This window comes from Typopeltis vanoorti, chromosome 13 (genome assembly GCF_054136105.1).
Source record: "Typopeltis vanoorti isolate ZY-2024b chromosome 13, IOZ_Tvanoo_1.0, whole genome shotgun sequence".
NCBI lineage: Eukaryota > Metazoa > Arthropoda > Arachnida > Uropygi > Thelyphonidae > Typopeltis > Typopeltis vanoorti.
The window spans coordinates 39593420-39618367 of record NC_143561.1 but is presented as its reverse complement, the minus strand read 5'-3'; the positions used below and the strand labels follow the sequence as shown (position 1 = coordinate 39618367).

At 34.6% G+C, this 24948-nt stretch overlaps 1 protein-coding gene across 3 annotated transcripts in view; it reads right to left on the bottom strand.

Annotated features, from left to right (window-relative positions):
- Nucleotides 1-24948, bottom strand: part of LOC150100070 (NAD kinase-like) — a 145149-nt gene that overhangs the window by 13495 nt on the left and 106706 nt on the right. For all 3 annotated transcript variants that reach the window (XM_090402295.1, XM_090402292.1, XM_090402294.1), the window contains exons 8-10: nucleotides 19046-19145; nucleotides 18784-18941; nucleotides 1222-1304 (exon numbers count right to left, since the gene is read on the bottom strand). In XM_090402295.1, the coding sequence (XP_090258421.1) occupies nucleotides 1222-1304; nucleotides 18784-18941; nucleotides 19046-19145 (341 nt within the window). The remainder of the gene's footprint in view (nucleotides 1-1221; nucleotides 1305-18783; nucleotides 18942-19045; nucleotides 19146-24948) is intronic.

The window sequence follows — 24948 nt, the reverse complement described above, 5'->3', positions numbered from 1 at the left end:
TTTTCATCCCGCAAAGCAGGCAAACCGGTCCCGTGAACATATGCTACTATAGTCAAAAATATATCCCTCCCCAGTGGCAGGCTAGGCGACAGGTCGGTTGGGAGTGGTACTAACAAGAAGTTGCATCTAAGTAACACGTGGACTCTGCATAGGAAGTGGGAATAACGCATAGTGAAAGAAAGAAGAAAGATTATATTCACTTTATGTGAATAATATATTAATTGTATATGTACTCTATATCTATATCCAATTTTATGCAGATGTTATAATTTAATTTTCATTTTATTTCTAATTTAGTACATTTTTCTCTTTAAACTTTCTCAACATACACTTTTACATCCCAGTAACGAGCCTTGGGCTCCATTGTCCATGGGCTAAGTTTGTTTATAGCTATGTTAATGACTCTGCTTACAGTTCCCCATAGGTTCTTAATAGTATCATGACTGGCCAGAGAGCAGTAGAAAGAAAGAATGTCTGTTGCCATTCCATTCTCACTTCTTGTGTGTTCACTTTGATGTGATGAGTGAATACAAGAACAGTTACATAATTGAGAATGGAATAACAACAGACATTACATTAATACAGAAAGAAGTTTTATATTAAATGCTTTAATTTTCATTACATAATTAACAATGGTGTAGTAAGGTTGTCATGATTTGATATGAATATTCTGCATTAATGTACACCTAACAAACATGGACTATCGGAAAAAAAAGAAAAAAAAAAGCTCTCATGGTTCTTGAAATGTGGTTAGTACGAATGATAAGGATTAGATGGGCAGCAAAGGTCAAAAAAGATTTGTTTGTTTATAACCTTTTCTGTTCCTTCAAAAGTATTTGAATAAACAAACAAATAAAGTTTACCGAATGAGATTAGGAAGAGGAAAGTGAAATTCTTAAGACATCTGTTAAGAGAACAACTGACCATCATGATGATCATAGGAAAACTACAAGGGGGAGAGAGAAGAAGTGGCTAAAAAAAAAAAAAAATCATTATATGAAGGACATAGAATAATAGACAACCAAAATGTTACATACCATCCTGATCTTTAGGGATGCAAAAGATAGGAAAATAAGTGGAAAACTATAGCTGTCAAAGATCAGAAACAATGCCTAAATGAAATTAACTCATTCATCAAATTTATCTTTCAACTCAAAAGTACTTTAATATTTTTAATCATATCAAAAAGATGCATAGGAATATTGATAAAATTAACCATACCTATCTCCATGACGAAGTTCTTGCCTCTTACGGCCATCAAAAGATACCCATGCTAAATTACGTGATTCTGGTGACACCATTATCTTAATAACAAAAATATATTAGTATTAGTATCAATTTATTATTATTATTAATCTTCATTAGAACATTAATAATAATACATATAGCATCAACACAATATTAATATTATTACATGGGCATCCTCATAGAGTCGATAGGTTCATCAAGAGGTCCTTGACATTTCACAAAGCACTAACCAACATTTGCACATCATTTCATACTTTGCTTTGAACTCATTCACTGACAAAGCATTCACAACTAAATGGCAACCCATTTCACTCATTTCCCAACTCTCCAAGCAAAAAAAAAAAAAAAATCTAGTCGTAACATCCTTGCTAACTACACCTCTTACTCTATTTCGAGGGATAACTGATGATTCCTAGTTTTCCACCTATTAGTCATGTACTGAAAAATTTCCTCCATATCAATCCTTATAAAACCTTATAGAAGGATTAAAGTATTGTAAAAAGGTATAATAATCTTCATATCTCTGCTTATCAGTGTGGTCTTCAATTGCCAGGTAACCTTATGAGCTATTTCAACTACTTTTGCAACATGCCCTCTGAACTTAAACTCACACTCCACCAGTATTTCAAAATCCCTAGCCTTATCAATTTTTTGCAGGCCATTTCCATCAATGTGGTATGCAGCTGATATGCTTTTCATTCCATAATGCAAAACCTCACACTATGCCACATTTAAAAGACAGTTATTCTCCTTTCAAATTTCAAACCATTCAAATGCGAACTGTATTTAAATGGTTTTGGAATTAGGTTTGGAAAAACTGTTTAGTGAGATGTTGAAAATTCAAAATCAGGGGAATTAGAGGTACCAGGTGTGTGTGGGGGGGAAGGGGATGCAGTCTAGCCACCCATGGGACAAATGAGTACAAATGCAGAAATGATCATGAGATGCCAAGCACATTTCCCAGGTTTTGAATCTAAATGGGTTGGTAATTATATTATGCAGAGGTAATTGTGGGCACAAAGGGAAAAAAAGTTGAAATGCAACTACCCAAATGCCAAAAGTATCAAAAATAAAGGGCAGGAGTTTTTGGCATTGATCAGCTCAACTTGGCCCAAAATTATCAGTGTCAATGAGACCTGGCTGACAGAAGATGATATATGGTAAAATGTAAGGGGTATGGTATTTTCAGGGTAAAAGGAATAGGACAGGAAGAGAGGTATTACTGATGACAGCTGAAAAATAGAAGTTCAAAGGATTTTAAGTCTGGGAGAGATGGTTATTTGAGGCTATCTGGTGCCAACAGGATGAAATATATTGTTGTTGCTGCCATATACCAAAGATTGCACAGAAAGATATGGATATCATGCACTGGCAGATTAGCACAATCAGTTCCAGCTGAGCAATTATTATGGGAGACTTCAACTATGGAGACACAGATTGGAGAGAGGAAAGGAGTGCATAGCAAGATGGAAAATAATTTATACAGTTACTATGGGACACTTCCCTTAAACAACATGTGATGAAATGACTATGGGTTTGAAAGTGCTGGATTTGGTAACAATATGAGAAGATGTATTCATAACCATGGTAACTGTTCTGCCTCCAATGAGAGAAAGTGACTATGCAGTCTTGTCCTGAAAGGTTGCTAAATGTAGAATTCTCCTACTTAGCTAATTTCCTCTCATAAAGTTTTTTCACTATATGATGAGTAAGAAGAAGAATGACTATGAAAGGATAACTTTAAATCACTGGCAATGACAGGGAAGTAGCAGAAGAAATAGTCGAGTTTTGAAGAGATCACTTTGCAAGGGTATATCATCCAGGTGGAGATACTGCAGTTGCTGATGTGACAGACTAATATGAGAATTCAGGTGGATAAACTGGAAGTGCTCAGCATATTTAAAAATATCAATATGAATACAGCAATGGGATTGGATGGCATGTCAGTCCATGTGTTATGAGTAGGAGCAACAGAACTGGCAGTGTCTCAAACATCATCCTCGGTCAATTTAGTGATATGTGCCCTCAAGATGTGTACAGGATACTATGAAAGTATTACATGAAAACTTAGTATTATTACTTCTCTAATAGCTTAACCACCACTCCAATGCCAATTCATCAATAATTTGCAAACTCAGTTATGGAGCCTCCTTTGCAATGGAACAGGAGCTGTGCGAAACTATTTCCGCACAGCTCCTGTCACATCTGTTACTGCAATATCACCATCCAGGTGATACACCTTTGCAAAGTGATCAGTCAGTAATTCAACTATTTTGTCTGCTTCAATCTCTAACATCAGCATTCATCAACATTATTCTACCATAATCATTCCTTTTTTTTTTTTTTTTTTAACACTTGAACCTAAACAATTCTTTGGAATTATCTTTGGCTTGCACAGCTAATTTCTCTCACCTTATTTTGCTTTCCTTATCATACTGAATATCCTTATGAACTCTCCTTTTTACTGCTCATGTGTTTGTTAAACACCTTTCTTTTTAAATTTCCTCCACAAAGTTTTCTTTTTTGTAATGAATGGTACTACTCGTCCATTTAATTCCCACTTGATTTATCCTCCCGACTCGAGGTATGAAGTATGTTGCTACTACTTTCTTCAAACGCCCCTTTTCTCATGCACTATCAATTCAAATCCTGCAGTTTCTCATTATCAGCTCTGTAATTCCACATATATCCCTCCTTAATTGATGATTCCACATGTTTAGTCACCTCTCAGGTCAAGACTGCATTGACTAGGAGGCAGCTCTCACCAACTGACAACAATTGTGGTCACCTTGGTCATATATATATATATATATGAATTCTCTGATGCAATTACTAGAACCCACTCACACTGATGTACTGTATGTTTACCTTTTGAGATACCACCTATCAGCCAAATGAACAAACATCAAGAGAACATCAATAGATTTAGAAATGTTGGTATGAACATCTTTTTCCTTAATGTGTTAGTCTCAATGTGGCTCATCACAGCCAAGTAACTTGGCTTCACACAAACCTAATGAAATGCTCTGCCAGCTCTGCATTCACAAGCAAGTTTGTCTGTCTTGCAGGATGAAAAATCCCCAAGTTTCTGTGAAGAAAACCTACCACGACATATAAGATTGGCCAGGTAACCTTCCAGCTGAGAAGCCTTTATAAAAGTTCTTGTTCCAGATAGAATTCAACCCAAATCTTTCCAACGAAAAGGTATTATTATCAGCTAAGCTGTGGATGTTCTGAACATGTTTCATTTTAAAGAAATTATATTTTTTTTACATCATCCCCCTCTTTGCATTACACTGGACAGTCACAATATTTATTTTTCAAGATCAGATTAACTTCATAAGTTAAGAATTAAGAAAATTACAACAATTGGACTTAATTTTTTCAAAAAATTCCATTCTAACCACATATTAGTCAAGCACCATCTTATATTATCTTTTGAATTTCAATGCTGTTATTATAAATAATAATCTGTTGCCATCTACAAAAGACAAACTGGCACCTCTATCATTAGCTGGTGTTTACCAGATACTGTGTGAATTATTATTCACACAGTATCTAACATACTTTGGACAAACAGGCCGTTCTATAGAAAAAAGAATTAAAGAACATCAGTATTATATCGAATACATGAAACCTGAAAAATCTGGTCTGGCACAACATAGTATATTGACACTAAACACAATATCCAGTGGGATAAAGCTCGTCTTCTCCATAGATGCAGGTTTAAATATGAACTTTCAAAGAAAGTTGTAAAGCCCTTTTTATAAAGTTTTGACTCAGATCAGCCAAATCTGAGTCAGAACAATTGTCTCTCTCTCTCAAAAGTTTGGGAGATTCTTATCTTATGTAACCATCAAAAATAGTTGTTTAATAATATTTTTAATAATATGATTTATTAATACTAATTTCTAGCATGCATCAACAGTTTTTAATTGGCAAACCATCGACTGCTGTATGTACTTTGCAATCTGGTTCCTTTGATTGCTTGTTTCTATACACTGATGATGTACTATTATTTTCAGTATGAAATATCTGTACTTTCATTTCATTAAAGTTAATTACTGTGTTTATTGTGTAATTTATTATTTATAATCATGCCACAAGTACCTTTAAAGATTAGAATGCTGTTATTAATTATCATCACCAAGAGACCTTCATGCAGTCAAAAGAATCATTATTTCATTCACCATTTCTGCACTTGCCACTCACATTGGGTCTCACATTTGAAATGCCCACCACTCTCCAAAATATGTTATCCTCACAGCTTCCTTCCTTATACAATTTCCAGAGATGATCACATGTTCTCCTATCTCACTCCACCCTGTGTAAAATCTCTTCTATCTTAATTGAGGCAGAAGAGATTCTTGAGATATAAGTTCACCAACTTATGTCTCAATTATATCACCTCTCCTCCTATTCAACAGGTTCTACAGATGGCATTCCTTCTTTCTGTCTTCATGTATTAAACATTCCAGAGACCTGATGCTACCTTTCATTTTCTTCAAAACAAGATGACCAAATTTCATTATAAGGAGCCTGATTTAGTATGTTCTCTATAGCAGTTTTGCTTCTAAATTTTAGATACGTGTACACAGAGCATCCCGTCCCAAAAATCTTCACAAAATTGAACTGGTAGTCTGACTCATTTTTCTACAGCTGGTCTATTCAAATCCTTCTTAACAACAATATCTTTCACTCCTTTTAGCTCTTCCACTTAACATCAGCATATTCTCCTTTAAACTCTCCTCCTTATTCTCCTTATTATTAATCCTAGGATTATTATTAATCCTAGGATTAATAATAATCCTAGGATTATTATTAACATATAATTTACCAATAATAATTTAACACCACTACAAACTTTCCTCTTTTGTAATAACACAACTTGTAGATTCCTATCAGACAGCTAACCTCCTATCCACGCGATTATCTATTATTCAATCACATCTTCCCCAATGCAAATGCCAATTTGTTATACAGCAACCTGTTACTAGCCTTGCAAAATCTTTGCATATAACATAATATAATACGTATTACAATGGGATGTTATCCTGTTATGCAAGTAAACTGCTAAAACATGACCTGTCCTTAACAAATTCATGCCAATCCTTATGAAGAATTCTTCTATTATCAAGCTAGTCACCTATCCTTGCTTTCTCCACACACTCTCTAATATCCTAACTCTGACTCTACATACATAAATTGGCATATTTTACAAAGAACAGGACAGAAGGGTAACAAGAATTTCAAAATCTGAGTACAAGAAGAAATTAGCTGTGGAAGCTAAAGGTAACCTTTAGGTTAGGTTACCTTAAGCTTCCACAGCTGATTTCCACCTTTAGTCAAAGGTTACCCTTTAGGTATGTGGTAAGTTAAAGGAAGAATGACTATGGTGAAATAATTTTTATGAATGCTGATGTATGGAGGTGACTGAAGCAGATGGAATAGTTAAATTACAGAGCGATCACTTTACAAAGGTGTATCGTCCAGGTAGAGAGATACTGCAATAACAGATATGGAAATAGAAGTAGATGAATAAGAGTTACAGAACTTTGATATGAACAGATATGGGATTAGATAGTATATCAGTTTGTGAATTATGAGAATGTGCTAGGGAATTGAATTTAGTCTCATCCTCTGAGTGGGTCCCAAGGAAGTAGAATGAATGGAAAATATTTTTTTCCATAAAAGATGCTCCAGTACTGAGGTAGCAAATTAGTAACAGATTAGCATCTCTGGAGTGGTGGTCAATGTATTCGGGAAGTTTAACAGGGGCAAAATTCAGGAATGGGCAGATAAGAATGAGATACTATATTAGGGAGGGGAGGGGATGCTTTTCTGAAGGGCAGGTCATGCTTCAGTAATTTACTCACTTTTTATAATAAAGTGACACCTGGGTTGGATAAAGAAAATATACAATGACACTGCTGCACTTTGTTAATGCATCTGACAGAACTGAGTTACACATGGTAACATGCTACGTACTGATGGAACTGAGATGTAGAAAATTGATGAGGCTAGCGATTTCGGTGTGCTGATGGACTGCAAGTTTAAATTCAGAGGGCATACCATGAAAGTAGTTAAACTGGCTCATAAGGTTACCTGATGATTATAGAACACACTAACGAGCAGAGATAAGGAGGTGATTCCATCAACTACCGTGTAAAGATTTTGTCACCTGGATTTCTTGAGTGACCACAATTGTGGCTGATGTAGAGAATGCTCCTTATGAGGAGAGATTGAAGGTTTATGGGTTACAGAAATTGGATGAGAGGCAGAAAAGTAATGACAGAGACATATTAGTTAACAGTTATTATAGAACTGATAGAGAAGAAAGTTTCAGTACATGACTAATGGGGTGGGGAAGGTGCAAGACTTGATAAGCAAGCATGCCATGAACTCCCTGAAACCTTTTATGCAAATAACAGAATTTATTATCTCCCTGTTCATATCCTTTCTTGTTACAAGGAATATGAATGGGGAGAGATGAGAAAGTTATTCAAAACAGCCAAGCATGTCTTTGCTTATTTGTGTCTCTGTAACATAACAGCTGATTAAATAGGAGAACACACAACTAGAGTTCAAAGAAAGTATTGGTTAGTTTTTTGTAATTGAAACACAGAATCAAATAACTCATTCATTATTAAAAAAAAAAAAGTTATAAACAATCAATAGTGATTACTTCTCAGATCTTTGAGATAAGCATGCAATCAAAATGGTTACATTTTTATTGCATGCCTATCTCAAAGGTTTCAAAGAAGAGCTGACCAAATTTAAATCAATTTAATGCAATACTGACTTTGGAGAGAGGCTAAAAGCAGGAAACTTGCATTCTCCCCAAATGACAGCCATGCAGTCTGGTCTCTAGCCAAAGTCATTGGTCGCAACTTCTGTCCAACACTGCTCCTGCCACTGTTGCATTATCACCCCCAGAAAAAGCCAATATCCTGCTGTATCCCCACAGATGCGCGACACTTTTACACATTCAAAAAAAGGAGAATCCATTCCGATATTAGAGTAATCAATGCGTTTCATGAGATGAGTGTTTATAATTATATGTCGGAAAATGAGCTTTTTTTAATGAAAATTCTAGTTCTTAAAGTGGTAACTATTTTGCTTGTACAACAGTTGGAAAATTTATGTATAAAGCACGTGATTTCGCATATTGGTGACTAATTCATACATCCTTTATTTCTTTCTCCCCTTCAGCATGGATTGACTATTCTTGGCACATTGCCAGACTCAGTTCTATGAAGTGTGGGCATAAAATACCTTCCTATTTCTCCAATTCTTGTACTGCTGATTTTGCAAATGTCATTCCCCCCCCAATCATCCCACACACACATACATATACTACACTCAATGCCCAGTGTGTCCTTTCACCAAAAAAAAGATCAGGAGAATTTTTCTCAAATTGGATACCAAAAAAAGTCTCCTGGCCCTGATGGCATTCCTCCAATTGTCCTAAAGGTCTGTGCTCCAGACCTTTAGGACATTCTCTTTTTATACACTTATTCCACTGAATAAGAAATGTGGAAATTGTGGAAATCCCAGAAATGTGGAAATTAGCCCATATTCTTAAAAAGGGTGACAATTTTTAAACTACCATCCAATTTCTCTTACTCCAGTTCTTTCCAAAGTAATGGAAAGAGCTACCAATGCTCAACTGCTATGATATCTCGAAAACTCTCGGCTAATAAATGGCTGCCAGTAACTGGTCAACAGGATCTACTCACTTAGGTCACTCATATCTGGACAAATGCCATGGAAAAGTTTGGTGAGTCCCTTGATATCTCTAAGGCTTTTGATTGAAACACAAAATCCTGTTAAGTAAACTCCTATTATTTGGTCTTCCCCTAGTCTTTTGCAGTTGGAGTGCCAGGTTTCTGACTGGATGCTCACTTTGAATGATGGTGGATGGTTCCTTATCTAAGTATATAACCAATGCAAGGGTCCCACAAGGCTCTGTTCTCTCACCAACCCTATTCTTTCTGTATATAAATGACTTACTCCAGCAGACTACTAACCCAATACATAACTTTGCTGATGACAGCACATTGCATTCCTCCTTTTTCATTTGCCAAACCCAGCAATGCATAAATCACCACAATCTCTAGAGCCTTAACATTCATTAGTGGGGTTTGGATAATCTTGTCAATTTCAATACAAGCAAAACACAACTATCTTATTTCGCACAAAACAGAATCTCTCTCCTCTCACCTTCTTTTGGCAATATCCAAATCCCCATACACGATATTCAGCTTCTTGGGATAACACTAACCTCAAATCTCTTGGCATGAAACTATTACAAATACTGCCTCCAAAAAAAGTTAGGTTTTCTTTTTTACTCAAGGTGCTACTTTAACTCCAAACAACTTCTAACTTTATACAAATCGCAAATCCATTTGACCATTCAATATTGTCCCATATCTGGGATGGTGCCCCTAAGAACTCCCTAAAGATAACTGGAACTCTGTACAGAAAAGGGCAGTCAGACTGATCAATAATCCCTCATTTAATAATACACTTCACTCACTTTCACACAGTTTCTGCTGCTTGCATCTTCTACAAATACTTTTATGGCCCTGAATTAGCATCAATAATATCCCACTCTCTGTCAACATTCCCTCACAGTGCATCTCCAAACTCACAGAAAAAATTTCTCCTCTTCGTTCATCCCTTCCACTGCTGCTCTCTGAAACAGTGCAATCTTATGTATTTCCCAAGGAATACATAACCCACAGCTTTTCAAGATAAATGTGAATAAGTTCCTTCTTGCCCACCTATGGCACTAGTGTACCACAGGTTGACCAACTCATAGTACATAGATGGATGAGTTCCCCATTAAAGAAAATCTTGACCTGATTTCAGAGAACTCTGCATCTAGTGTTAGTAGCATGGAAAGCATAGCCAGACCTTTCAGATTCAAGTTAAGCGCCTCTGTAGCGCAATTGGAAGAACGATGGTACATTGCACCCTGATTGGAATAGGCCTAAGTTCAATTCTCGTCCCGCCGGGAGGAATCTTTATCTGGATGATTTTCAATCGAAGGTGAGTTAGCCTATCTCAAACGGAGGTAGCAGAGTTTTTTCTCCCGGAAACTCGGGTTTTTCATCCCGCATACAGACAAATCGGCCCTTCAGCACACATGCAATTTACAGACATAGAATACTAGTTGTAGTGGTGGTGGAGGTGGGCAGCAGATGGCGTTGATGTGTAGTAGAGGTTCGATGTAGTGGTTGAGACAGTTGTAGGTGTCCTCCTGCGATGAGTCTTTGGACTCCTTGGAGGTGTCAGGAATAATAACAATAATAAGTTATTCAATGTATTCAATTCTAATCTCATCAGAATTGCTTGTCTTTCCAAAATAATGAAGTTTACATGAACAGGGTACTTAATAATAACCAGGCAAGGAGAGAGCTGGTAATTTATCCTTGGCAGATGGTAGAGAAAGTAAAGTTCCTGAAATGGTTTGAAGGTAGTGCAATGATTATGCTTGTGAACCCACACTATCTGTTCTGATGTTCCTTTAAAGTAGGGTATGGAAAGTTTTCTTATATCTGATTGTGATCTGGTGGAGTGATGATATCTATTGATATTTTTCTGGGTGGCAGCTGCTTAGTTATATCCATTAGTAGTCATATTATTTTTATTTTATTTAATTCTTCTAGCGGAAAGGAATCTATAGATGAAGTGAAATCAGTGTATAAAATTTTGATGCCAATCTTCTGTGATGGATGATTTTTTGCTAGTTAAGAGAAAGTTTTTAATAAACTGAAAACTGAATACTACATTGAATAGAAATAGAGATTATTAAGGTATCCAGAAAGAGAAGGATCGTTTTAAATTCATTATCAATAGTGAATTTTATATAGGAATATATGGAGTTTGTTATCTATAAATTAACAAACAAAAGAAATAAATTATTGGACTAAGTATATTGGAATACATCCACTGCTGATAAACTGTAGATTCATCATACTAATCCTCTGCATTTAATTCTAGCCCTCTTCAAATCTTACTGCTCACACTAGTTCTTCTATTAAAAACAGCACTGACTTTAAAGATGTATGTTTGTTTGCATAATGAAATAATGATTTCTTTTAATGTAATTTCCAGTGGTGGCTCGTGGCTTGAAATCGTGGGAGTGCTGCAACTTTCGAAATATACATACACACTGTAAGTACATGTGTTTGGATAAAATATCAAAATTATGGTAAAAATTTAAAAAAAATTAAACATGAAAAAATATTGTTTATTATCGATGAAATTATACAGTTTGGTATAATTAAAAATAAAATATATTCTTCTTGTTTTGTTTCATGAAAAAAGATTGTTTATTATCGATAAAATTATACAGTTTAGTATAATTCAAAATTACTTAAAAATAAAATCAATTTTTGGACATACAATTAAATCCTTTAATTGTAATGTCCAAATATTTAAAGAGACGGAGTAAACACGATAAGCACTACGAACACTCTACTACTGGCACAATTTGCATATAAACAATAGTGGAACTGCGTGATGGACAGTGCTGCATTACACTAATAGCTCGCATTTCACTATGATGTCATATGATTGCGTTAGTAGCAATATGACACTGTGGTAAACACAGTGCTGCTAGTGTCCTTCGCCCTCCTAAGTGCTACAAGATGGATTTTTATTATTTTTTATACAAAATAAGAGAATTGTATAGGATTGTTGATGATAAAATTAAATATCATCATCATCATCATCATCATGATGATGATGATGATGATAAAATTAAATATTATAAGCAAATATAAATAAATTAATAAATATATTTATATATCAAGAAAAATTGGAGGTGCTGCAGTTCCGCAGTGCCTATGCACGAGCCGCCCCTGGTAGTTTCTCTATTCACCAATATACTTTAAGAAACTCTTCAATTCTTAGGCCAATTTCTCTGAGAACATTGTTAAGTAATTTAAGTTCACATAAATGTAAGCTGTTTCAAAGGGTAAAATAAGTTTTACAAGCAAACTGAAGAACAGCCAAAGGCAATCTTATCTCATCAGCTCTGACTGACTCATTTGAAGAAAATCTAGAGTATCAACTCTTCAATGCCATCTTACCTTGGCCTTGTTTGGCTTTGCTTTGTAGATGATATTTTCATGATAAGGCACTCTCAGAGACAGAATTACTGCAATTTCTAGATAAAATAAACTCCATGTACTCTCACATCAAGTTCACTATGGAATGTGAATCTAACAAAAGTTCCCTCTCTGGATACATTAATAATCTCCACTTCTACAGGTAGTTCAATTTTGGTTTATCAAAACAAAAATAGTCCTTTACTGGTAGATACATCCATCTATCACTCTGTTTTACTGATTCCCTTCTGTTGGAAGAATTAATAAAAAAATAAAATAAAAATTACCATGACTACTAATGGATATAATGATGCTGCCATCAGAAAATTATCTATAAATATCAACCCTCAACCAGACTGCAACTGGAAGTAAAAAAAAAAAAAAAAATTTCTATGCACTACTTTAAAGGAACATCAGATAAAACAACATGAGTTTTTTTTTTTGCAAGTCTAATCTATGAACTATAACTATGAATACTTAGTTTAAAAAATCTAACAGAAGACTATACACATGGAAAAAACCACGAGATATGGAAAGGTATCAAATTGATTATATAATAGTAAAGCAAAGATACAAGAATAGTGTAAAAAATGCATGCACATATTCTGGAGCTTATATTTACTCTGACCACAAACTACTATTCATAGAAATAAATGTGAAACTAAAGAAGATAAAAGAAGCTATGAAAAGGAAAAAATGGAACTTAAAGAAATTAAAAAATACCAAGGAATTTGGAAATAGACTGGAGAAAGAATTAGAGGAAACAAGTTTTGTCAAAACTGAAGATCCAGAAATGAAATGGGAACAAGTTAATTATTATTATTATGGGTATCTCGATGGAGTCAGTAGACTCATCACGAGAGACCAAACTATCAAAAACAATATCCATCATATCTCTTCTTGAATTCATTTATAGACGAAGAACTCACAACTAAGTCAGGCAATGCATTCCACTCATTCACCACCCTCCAGGCAAAAAACCTCGTTCTCATACCCTTGTTAACCACACTTTTCCTTAATTTTCAGGGATGACCTGTTGTTCTTTCATCACTATCACACAGCTGAAACATTTCCCCTGAATCAATCTTAGAAAAACCTTTTAGTAATTTAAATGTTTCTATCATATCGCCCCCTCTTCTCTGCCTATCAACCAACCTCTGCAATCCACAAGCTCTCAATGTATCAATGTAGGGAGCACTTTTTATATCACTAACCAACTTAGTCACTCTCCTCTGAACCCTCTCCACAACCTCCTCATCTCCAAGGAATCCAGGTGACCAGACCTGAGCACAGTAATCCAAATGTGGAAGTATCAATGTTTTATAAAGGGGAATAATAACCTCTTTATCTCTGAATGTTAGTGTGTTCCTCAATAACCAAGTAATCCTATGTGTAATCTTGAACACATTAGCAATGTGCCCCCTGAACTTCATCTCCCTATCCACCAACACCTCCCCTAAGTCCCTCGCCTCATCAATATCTTGGAGTACCGTTCCATCAATGTAGTACACAGCTGGTAATCTTTTAATCCCAAAATGCATAACTTTACACTTTTCCACATTGAACTGACATCCATTACCTTTTGCCCATTTTGCCAGCTTATTTAAATCATCCTGCAAACTCTCAACATCAGCTTGATTTTTTTATTGTGCTACCCAACTTTGCATCATCAGCAAACAACTGAATATCTCCCTTTAAGCCATTTCCTATATCATTTATGTACAAATTAAACAACAATGGCCCAACCACAGAGCCCTGAGGCACACCACTGGTCACCTGCCTCATCCTGGATTCTGCTCCTAAAGAATTTTAAAGAGAAAATAAAGAAGATTGCAGAAGAAGAAATTGGATATGTAAGAATAAAAACTAATGAGATGATTTTTCTAATGGAAGAAAGAAGAAAATGGAAAAATAAAGACACCCCAGAAGGGAAAATACAATACAGAACCCTGAATGACAAACTGAGAAGGGAAGTATAGACGACTGGCTTAAAAAACAATGTGAAGAAATGGAAAATTGTGAGAGAGTGGGAAGGTATGATCTTTTGTACAAAAACACAAGAAGCATGAATCCCAAGAGAAATGGAATTTGAGCTAGAGGCATAGAAAATAAGAATGCAAAAATCATAACTGAAGAAGATAAAATCCTAATGCGATGAAAACAATACATTGAAGATCTATATGACAAGGAAAATAGACCAAATGAGTTGCCATTAGAAGATATAAAGAAGGTAAATGAAGATGATCTAGGCCCAGAGATTTTGAAGACAGAAGTAGAAATGGCCATTAAAGAACTAAAATGTGGAAAGGCAGACGGAATAGATGAAATATTGAAACAGCTTCAGAAGAAAGGAACTGAAGAAATAACCAAAATAATAAATTTAATTTATAACAAAGGAGAATTACCAAAAGATTTTATGACCTTAATATGTATACCTATACCAAAGAAAAGTAATGCAGTGAACTGCAAGGGAAGAGGAACAAGAGATGCGACTGGACTGTTAAGAATAATAAGTGAAAGAAGTCTGGAAGTGAATAAAGAAGTTAATATCTGTTATATAGATTTTGAAAAAGCTTTTGACTTGGTAAAATGGGATAAGATGGTGGAAGTAATGGAAAAGATTGGTATAGATTGGAAAGACAGAAAGCTAATTATTTCACTATGGGCAAACTGCCAAAGAGACATATGATACAACAGAACCAGGTATCATTGGACGAGGAGTAAGACAAAGCTATTCTCTGTCACCAATTTTGTTTAACATGTATTCCAAAGCAATGTTAAAAGAAGCTCTGGAGAATTGAGAAAAAGGAATAAAGATTGGAGGTAGACAAATATTTGCAATACGATATGCAGATGACAAGGCATTATTATCAAATACTGAAACAAGACTACAACATCTGTTGAACAGATTACTGGAGTCCTGTATCAATTATCGAATGAAAATTAACATAAGAAAAACAAAGGTAATGAAAGTAGCAAGGAAAGAGGTAAATATGGATATCAGAATAAATGGAGAAAAATTGAATCAAGTAAAGATATTTAACTATCTAGGAAGTGTGATTAGCAGTGAAGGAAGATATAAAAGTGACATAAAAGCAAAAATAGTGATAGGAAGAGATGCCTTTAATAGAAAATGGAATTTATTCAGAAGTAAAATGGATAGAAACATAAACAAAAGACTAATAAAATGTTATGTGTGGAGTGTTGCCCCTCTAAGCAGCTGAAACTTGGACATTGAAGAAAGAAAAATTAAGATTTTGGAAAGCTTTGAGATGTGGATTTGGAGAAGGATGGAAAAATCAAATGGACAGATAAAATAACTAATGAAGAAGTCTTAAAAAGAGTTGAAGAAGAAAGAAGTCTGGTAAGGAGGATAAAAAGAAGAAAGGGAAACTGGGTCGGACATATTCTGAGAGGAAATGGAATCAGAGATGCCATCGAAGGAAAAAATAGACGGAAAAAGACCCAGAGGAAGAGTAAGGAAAACAATGCTAGATGACATACTGAATGGAGACAGGTGCACAACCTTGAAAGAGAAGGCTCAGAACAGAAGAGAGTGGAAGGAAAGTTTTTGCTACTAAGAGAAGAACCTGCTCATTTGCAGAATACTTAAGAAAAAGAGAATCTATGAACTGTCTTCAAACCATTTTTGGAAAGTGTCTTCTTTTTTTACTATTCACACCAAAAATAAAAATAACCATCTCTCTCTCTCTCTCTCTAACCCCTTGTTTAAACACTGTTCAAGTATTGAAACATTTGGATTCATTCCTCATGTAATGTTCAGTGATATCAGAATCCAAATTATGCATAAGTGTAACATTTCAGTGAACAACTAAAACTAAAGTTAAAAATTACTCTGATATTCTCTCTGATAAAAGTACTTATTGCAGTTAAAAATTACTCTGATATTCAATGTTATCTTATTGACCATGCATAGAAAAAACACTCATAAAAGAGACAGAATTTACTAAATTTTCATACCCATTCTTTGCTTCTAATAATATATTTTATTTCAAGTAATAAATTATCAGCTGGCAACCTGTACTCAAAACTACTACTGAATTTTGAATGTCATATGTTGTGGACAGTTGCTTTTATTGTAATCACATATTAATTTTGTATCTATTCTTAACTAAAACTTGTATCATTTCTCTGAAAGTTTTGCAGCCCAATAACTTATTATAATACTTTATATTAAAATACAAGATCTCCAATATGCTAATATGTAATTACATAATCACAAACAAGTGAAAAGATATAAATCAAAAAATATATAATTACATATCACTTAGTTTGTTTTTAATGACATTAATTAGTTGCACATCCATGCAAGGATAATACTACATTCATCAGGCACACACACACACGTATATATCGTATTTTTCGATAGATAACGCATGTTATCCATACAAAAAAAGTCTAAATTCGTTAAAAATGAACATGCGCAGTATACATTTGAAAGGTATGAGAGGTAAATCAAATGTAATAACAAAACTAAGGTAGAAGTATTACTTAATATTTATTGAACATTACACTATTCAAATCCAAAAAATTCTTCATCAGACTCAATATTGAAAGAATCAATTGCATTAAAAATTTCGTTTGGTATTTTTTCAGCTTCATAATCATTGTCACTGGACACCACTGCCTTCCCTTGTGCTTTAATGAAACCATTTCTACCACAGTTTTCACTTATAGCAGCCCAACTTTCTACAATCCACGTAGCCATATCTTTATATGATGCTCTTTTCATCTGCTCTGTTTTGTTATATTCATGGATGCCATTCATACATCATTCCCACTTAGCCTACAAATTGTCTTTGAATGGTTTATTTATTGCAAGATCAAGGAGTTGGAGTTTTTTTTTTGTTAAACTACCTGGAATGAACAGCCAATTGTAATACTTACAATTGTTTTAACTTCTGCTGTCATGTGTGCCCTACATGAATCCAACACTAACAAAGATTTTGGGTTGAAAAATGCCATTTTTCTCTTTCGCCCCACATTCTCCAACCAAAATTTCATAACCTCAGAATTTTTCCAACCTTTATCATTAGCAGTAACAATAATATCTTTGGAATCACAACCTTTTGAAACAATCTTTCTTTTGAAAATCACCATCGGTGGCAGTTTGGAACCAACTGCGGTTATGCAGAGAACCACAGTAAAGTTAGACTTTTCGTGCCGTGTTGTAGCAATTGAAACCTCTTGCTTCCTTCAGATTCACAGTCCTAGAACTAGGCATGTCAAAACTTAAGGGAACCTCATCCATATTCCCAAAGTGACAAGCATCAACCCCACACAAGTTTTCTCTCAGAAACGAACGAAATTTAGCTACTACTTTCGCTTCCCAGTCGCATGGCAAATTTTGTCCAACACTAGTAGAGAAGCACACACTTAAATTGTCTCTTCATAAATCGAAAAACCCAAGATGTGTAGGTCTTGAAATCCTTTATATTATTGTTTTGCGCAATTCTTTTCGATTCCTGCAAGACACGGACAGCAGATATTCTCATACCTTTAGCTCTTTCACTAACAACCCAATCAAACAGTTTTTTTTTCTATGGTTGGCCACAAGCACCTTCTAAACCTCATAGCACATTTCCTCATATGTAAACATTTCAGGACTGTTTCAGCTTTTCACCATTCCCTTTTTCCTTTGCTACTTCTACCACTTCAAGCTTGAACTGCGCCGTGTAGGATTTTCTTCAATAAGTACTTCTATCTTCCATAGCTAATTCAGATCTAATAACAAACAATTTTGAATTTAAAAAAAATCGAACCACTGCTACTAGCAACGTACGTGATTTTAAAGAATTCCTCTGTCCTCTGTCTGTACTTCCTCACTCTATCACCAGTTGGCCCATGCGCGTTATCTATACATCAAAAGGAGTGATAGAAATGTTGGGAGTGCACGTTATCTATCAAAAAATACAGTGTGTATATATATATATATATAGTAGAGAGAGAGAGAGAGAGAGATTTATTTATCATATATGTAGTATATGAACAAGTAAATTCATTAGAGGCAGTTCAAAAATGAGTTGGGATGTTTTATTTTTGCGAAATAAAAAAGAAAGAGATCAAAATACTGAAATAATACTACTATATATATACATATATATATAGTAGAGAGAGAGAGAAAAGAAAATTGATTTCTCCATTTATTATTTATAGTTCTGCACTTTAAACATTCATTTTTCTATTTTTTATTTCAGTATTTTGATCTCTTTCTTTTTATTTCACAAAAATAAAACATCCCAATTCATTTTTGAACTGCCTTTAATGAATTTACCTGTTCATATACTACATATATGATAAATAAATCAATTCTAAACAAAAGTATGTATTAAAATCAAACTGTCTGCAGTTTGATTTACATAACATAAGCTTTACATAGCATAATATTACTTACTTTAAGCTCCACACCAGCTGGTACAACTATTGGCCTAAAGGAAAGTGAATGAGGACATATAGGTGTCACCATAATTGCTGGAACACTTGGATGAATCATAGATGCACCAGCTGCTACAGCATAAGCAGTACTTCCTGTGGGTGTTGATACAATCAAACCTGTAAAAGAAAATATACTTGCAATGTTAATTCTTTCAATTACAGAGCTTATTGTTAAACTATTTTTCATGAACAATGCAAGAGGATTTTATACTGCAACTTACCATCTCCTTGAACAGTTGTGACATGTTTCCCATCCAAATATAGATCAATATTGGATAGATAGGGTGAAGGGCCTCTATCCACCACAACTTCATTGAGTACCTAAAAATAAAATTTCATTTTTGATATGAAAAAATAACATTATATGAGTCAAAATTTTTAAGGCATGAATGCTAATTATAATTGTGATGTTTTCTAAACTTAATGGCTTTGTTATTAGTATTTACAATTACTGCAGAATTTTTTTATGACTAAGGCCTCTCTTATATTGGTGACATGAGTTTGCTTGATTGGCATCTGATTAAAGAATTTACTGAGGACTGTAAATTTCCGACTGTTTTGTGGGCAACCAGATGACAATTTCATGTTCTTACTTTGCTAAGTCTGCACAGTTCCCAACGATGATGTGAGGAGCTTAAGGATCTTTCTCATATCCAAGTTAGCCAGCCGGTCTTGGGTGTGGACAGCAGGGTTCCCCCCCCCCAAGTTTATCTGGGGGTTTTCATCCTGCAAGAAGGCAAACTGGCCCCGTGAACACACAGGCTACAGTTACAGGATATAGTAGTTACAGGATATAGCAAAGAAGCCAATCGGAAACCACCTTGCTCATAGTCATTTTCCCTAGATGGTGGCATATATATATGTCCCTAAACAGCTGAAAGGCTATATAACCAGACAACAACTTTGCTAAACAGGTCACTCTTCTCAGGTAAGGATCAAGGAACACCAGGTATATAACATTTTTTTTCTTCCAGTTTATGCCTTTTCTATTCCTTTCTGCTGCTACACAGAAATGGAACTCCTCCTGCCACTAATAACAAGTAGAGTTCCTGAAGAATAAGAGAAGGAAGAAAGAGAGAGAAAGAAGGTGGAGGGAGGGGGTCCAAAAACAATCGAACTGGCAAACCAACTTCTGTCTCAGGACCAGTGGCACACCCAGGATTTAATCTTGGGGAGGGGAGGAGGGGAGTTGAACAGATAAAAATATTTTTAATGCAATGAATTTGCATTAAAAATATTTTTATCCGTTCAACTAAAATTCGTTAAATTTCATTCATGAAATAAAATTCATTAGGTGATTATAAAAATTTATTTAAAGAATAAAATCCAGTTTTCTTTTCTTTTTACAAAACTCTTGAATTATTTCAGTCATGGTTACATTAATCTCTCTGTGTATATACAGCAAAGCCAGTCTGTTCAATCGTGATTGTGTCACGGTAGATCTTAAATAGGTTTTTAAAAGGCATAAGTTAGAAAATGACCTTTCACTGATGCATGTTGTTACCGGAAGCGTTGCAAATATTTTTAACAAGTTATAGATGTTAGGATATATCATTTTGTCACATTTTGAAACTGCATCAACGGCATTTTTGCATGGCACTATTGCAAACGGTTTTTCAAATTTCTTATACCACAACTTGAATTCGCCGTTCAAAATTGCTGGATTTGTATAAGGCAAATCACCAGCATAAAATTCACACAACTGACGAAAATCTTCCATTGCACCTGCTGTTGGAGCATCTTTTCCATTTGGTAGAAGAGAAAAAATTTTTTTCAAAATGTTGCGTTGCCGAGTGAAATGATCCTGAAGTTGTCAAAATTTGATCAATAAATGGAATGAAAATAGTTCTCCTGAAATACGCTTCTACAGAATCGGCTGGAACATTGGACCTTAATGTTTGTTTTGATGTAGCCCTTGGCTTTTTAATGTCAATATTAAAATTATTGACTTTTATACATGCTTCATCGTAAATATCTTTAAATTAAAAATCTAGTGTTTCACGAAAGGTATTTAATTGAGCCACAACATCAACAAAATTTAGGGCAATTAAGAGGTCACTGTCAGATTTTTGCATTATTTTAGACAATGGTAAGGTGTATGCAAATATTTTTTGCAAGCTAAATAAAGATATTATAAAACCAAATTCACACAATGAATTATTCAAAAGTTTTGCATTAGAGGACGAGTCTCTGTCTTCCCAAGAAATGATTGTTTCAAGACTATGAATCACTGCATCATATAATTCCACCATGGTCATGATAGCTTCATGGCATTCCACCTGCCTAATCGGGCAAACTTGGCCAAAGTTTGTCCAAAATTGGACAAAGTTTCTGTCTCTTAGTATCCGGTGTATATTTATCAACAAGGGCATCCTGTCTCTTAGGGGTATTGAAGAAATTGTGTACCTTTTCAATTGTGCCAATGCAATTTCTTATTTCAGTCACAGATACAGCATTTCCAATTGCCAAATTCAAACTATGTGATGCACAATGAACATATAAAGTTTGTGGATATATAGCTGATATGTGAGATTGGACACCATTAAACTTTCCGTTCATTGATGCGGCACTGTCATAACCTTACCCACGTAAATATGACAAATCAATGCTATAATTATTTAAGCTTTCTAATATTTTGTCAGATAAGTTTTTTCCTGTAGTACTTGTTACAGGAACAAATTGTAAAAATTGTTCAAACTTTGTTGTCATTTTCTTCGTCTATATGCCTGGCACACAAGGAAAGATGATCAGTGGTAGAAATGTCATAAGTTTCATCAGCAAGAATTGAAAAACATTTCGCCAAATTAATTTTTTTGACCAAACGGTTCAAAATGATTTCATTACATGCATTTATAATTTGATTTTGTATGTTCCAGCTAATGTAGGTAGCGTTTTTGGCAGAATGTTTAAAATGTTCAGCCAAGTTTTTGTCGCCCGCATCGATTCTTGTTCTTAACAAAGCTCGAAAATTTCCTTCATTGGCGATTTGCTCCTGTTCAATTGAAAATTCTCCATAATCACGATGTCATGTCCTCTCAAGGGTATATTTTGCTGAACACATAAAATTACTGTTCTTATAATCGGCTCTAATCGTTTCCTATTAACTGCAGCTTGTGATGCACTATCTACATCAATTGATTGGAATACATTTTCCATCTCGAATATTGTTTAGCCTTTCGTAAGTCATAACAGCCATTATGATATTTTGCTTTTTGATGATTATTAAATTTTTCAATGGCTTTCTTCCAATTATTATAACCTTGCATAACTAACTGTCCAGGTACTTCAGATTTAGATTTTCCAACATTAGCAGGTGCAAAAAACACACAATATTTACAGTATGCACTAATTTCAACTTGAGAGTACACAAGCCATGTAAATTTTTCAAACCATGTGTATTGAAAACTTCGGTTGTGAATTGCAGCACAGGTTGCAAGAAAATTAAAATTTGGTTCTGGTTTCCACAACTTTTTCACAATATCTAAATTGTATTATCGTCAGAATTAAATGTTTGTTCTTTCAAAAATGTGATGTCGTGAGAATTATTAATAACTAAGGAAGTACTTTCTTCTGGATAATTCGATGGTTTTGTCAGACCTACAACTGGGGAAACCGAATCCAAATGTGTATTGACAATATTAATAGCGCAAACATTGCTACTAAGATTTGAATCATCCTTTTTTGGTTTTTTGAAATAATTCAATAAAATACTCTGCTTTTGTTTTTCAGCCATAATTTGAAGCACAAAATCCAAAAAACAAAATAAAATCTTTTACAAATTTAACTTTAAAATTTTAACTTTAACTTAACTTCAGTGTTATTGAAGAATTTACGTACGGTAAGGTTACTCTTCAGAGATGGAAAGAAGTTTCAAGTTCAAGACATGCTTTTCAACAAACTCAATGCAAAATAGCATTGAGTGAATATGAGCGTATTGCACACGACCTATGACTGAGCATCTGCAATGATTCGCCAATACACGATACCCGTGATTCTCTCTCTGGTCTGGCTCAGACAGCTATAGGACAGTGTTTCTCACCCTTTCTAAGCCCAAGGACAAGTAAAATGCCTAAAACAATTCTACGGACCACTAAGTTATGTAATTTTTTTAAAAATGTATGTAGGGATTACCAACATTTGGGAAAAACTGTGCCATTTATAACATAATAAATCTAAAAGCATATTTTGAATATATATGGAAACAATTAACGAGTGTCCAGCTGTATCATCATAAAACAAAGTTTTAATTTTTATTAAACAAATAAATAATATGATATAATTATTTACTGTTTACTTTTAATGAAATGGATGAGCTTCTCAGCATTGCAGAGTTGCTGGATATCTGGCTCAATATTTATCAACTTCAGTCGAAGATCGGCACACACACACTAAGACGAATTCTGTATTTTGTTTTTATTTGAAGGAGTGATGAAAATCCTTTCTCGCAAAGATAGATTGTAGAAACCTACATGAAGATTTTCGATGCTTCTTCAGATGATTCGGGAAATTCACTTCTCAGTGAAGGTGAGATCCAGAATCGAGCAAAACCACGATCATGGGATTGCAATTTAAGCCCACTTGAAAGCTCAATTAGCTGTTCTTTTTTCGATAACGAAAGGTCATTCTTGTGACTGCAAGCCTGAAATGGATCGTGAACCCACAGAAATGTCTTATAAAAGTTATTCGGAAAATATGTTTCCAAATTCTGTTTCAGTGTTTTGAGGTGGACACAAACTCTTTCCCAGTGGTTAAATTCTAAACTAATAAGTTTCAGGGCCCTATACAAAATAACCAATTGTATTTGCCTTTTGAATACTATCCGGGGAGGCTCCAAACCTCCCTATCCCTTTCATCACACTTTCGTAATCAGGCTATTGTTGATACTGATTTATATACACATTCAAAACTGTAAACAATTGTTGAATATTAACACAATAATGTAGGCATAATTACTGTAAAGGGAGAAAAAGTCACAAAACAGAAAAATGTCCCTACAAAATAAACAGTTGTATTTACCTTTGAATGAGATCCACTGGTCGAGTGTCCAGCAAGTCAGCAAATCTTTCTTTTCGTTCAGCGTATTAATATTATCACATTGCAAATGATGGGAATTCTGTGTTTCTGTGGATTCGTTATAGACCTCTTTCTCTTCAGAAACTACACACAAACTGTCATTACAAACTCGTTTTGTATTATCACCGTCATCCGAACTATTTTCTGTTTAAAGACGGTACCAAAGTACTTATCCATGATTGAAATACCGTACTTACTCGAATATAACTCGCCCTCACATATAACTCGTACCCCTGATTTTACTTTTCGAAAAAATAAATTAAAAACTTTCGCATATGCCTCATAAATGAAAAAAAGCTGAAACACATTCAGAGCGGGGGGGGGGGGATAGTAATTTGCTCCCACGGTAAACAACACGTCCTCCCCAATAGCCACTATATTGCAGAGGCAAGGAAAACAAGTACTTTTATTATGTCAGTGAATAAGGCACCAGCAGTCTGTGTAATATATTTCTCAACAAATAGTGCAATTAGAGACAACTGGGATAAAAACGACACTAATTAATGAATAACATGTCCTTTCATATAGAAACTATGCTATTTAGACTCAAGCAAAACCATATGTGCACCAGCAAATACAGCATCTAACTAAAACTATTGTTATTAATTAGATGTGTGTGTGAGTTCGCCTGCCCCAAAGCAGCAATAAAGTTCAACTGAAGGTGTTAAAATTCGTAAACGTGTTAAAACTTAGAAATATATATATAATGAATGTTGTTATGGCAGTTTCACATATGGAATTTGGTTGAAGAGAGTTAGCATTTCAACTCAACTGGGCAGCTTGCTTTTATCTTTCAGTCGTGCGATTTCCTAAAAATATATAAATACTGGGGTTAACTCACAACACACTTTGCCCAAGTATTACTTAGCACTTCAGAACATATATTGAGCCTTGGTTGAAGGAGGAAACCCTTCAACAATAAAAATCAATAAACAACAAGTATTTTGGTTGAAATGTGGTCGTTTGGACAACTTCAAATCTGACAAAACAGCAAGGGAAAGTGGAAGCAATAAAACCATATTGTTGTTCACTTAATCCCTCTTTTATTACT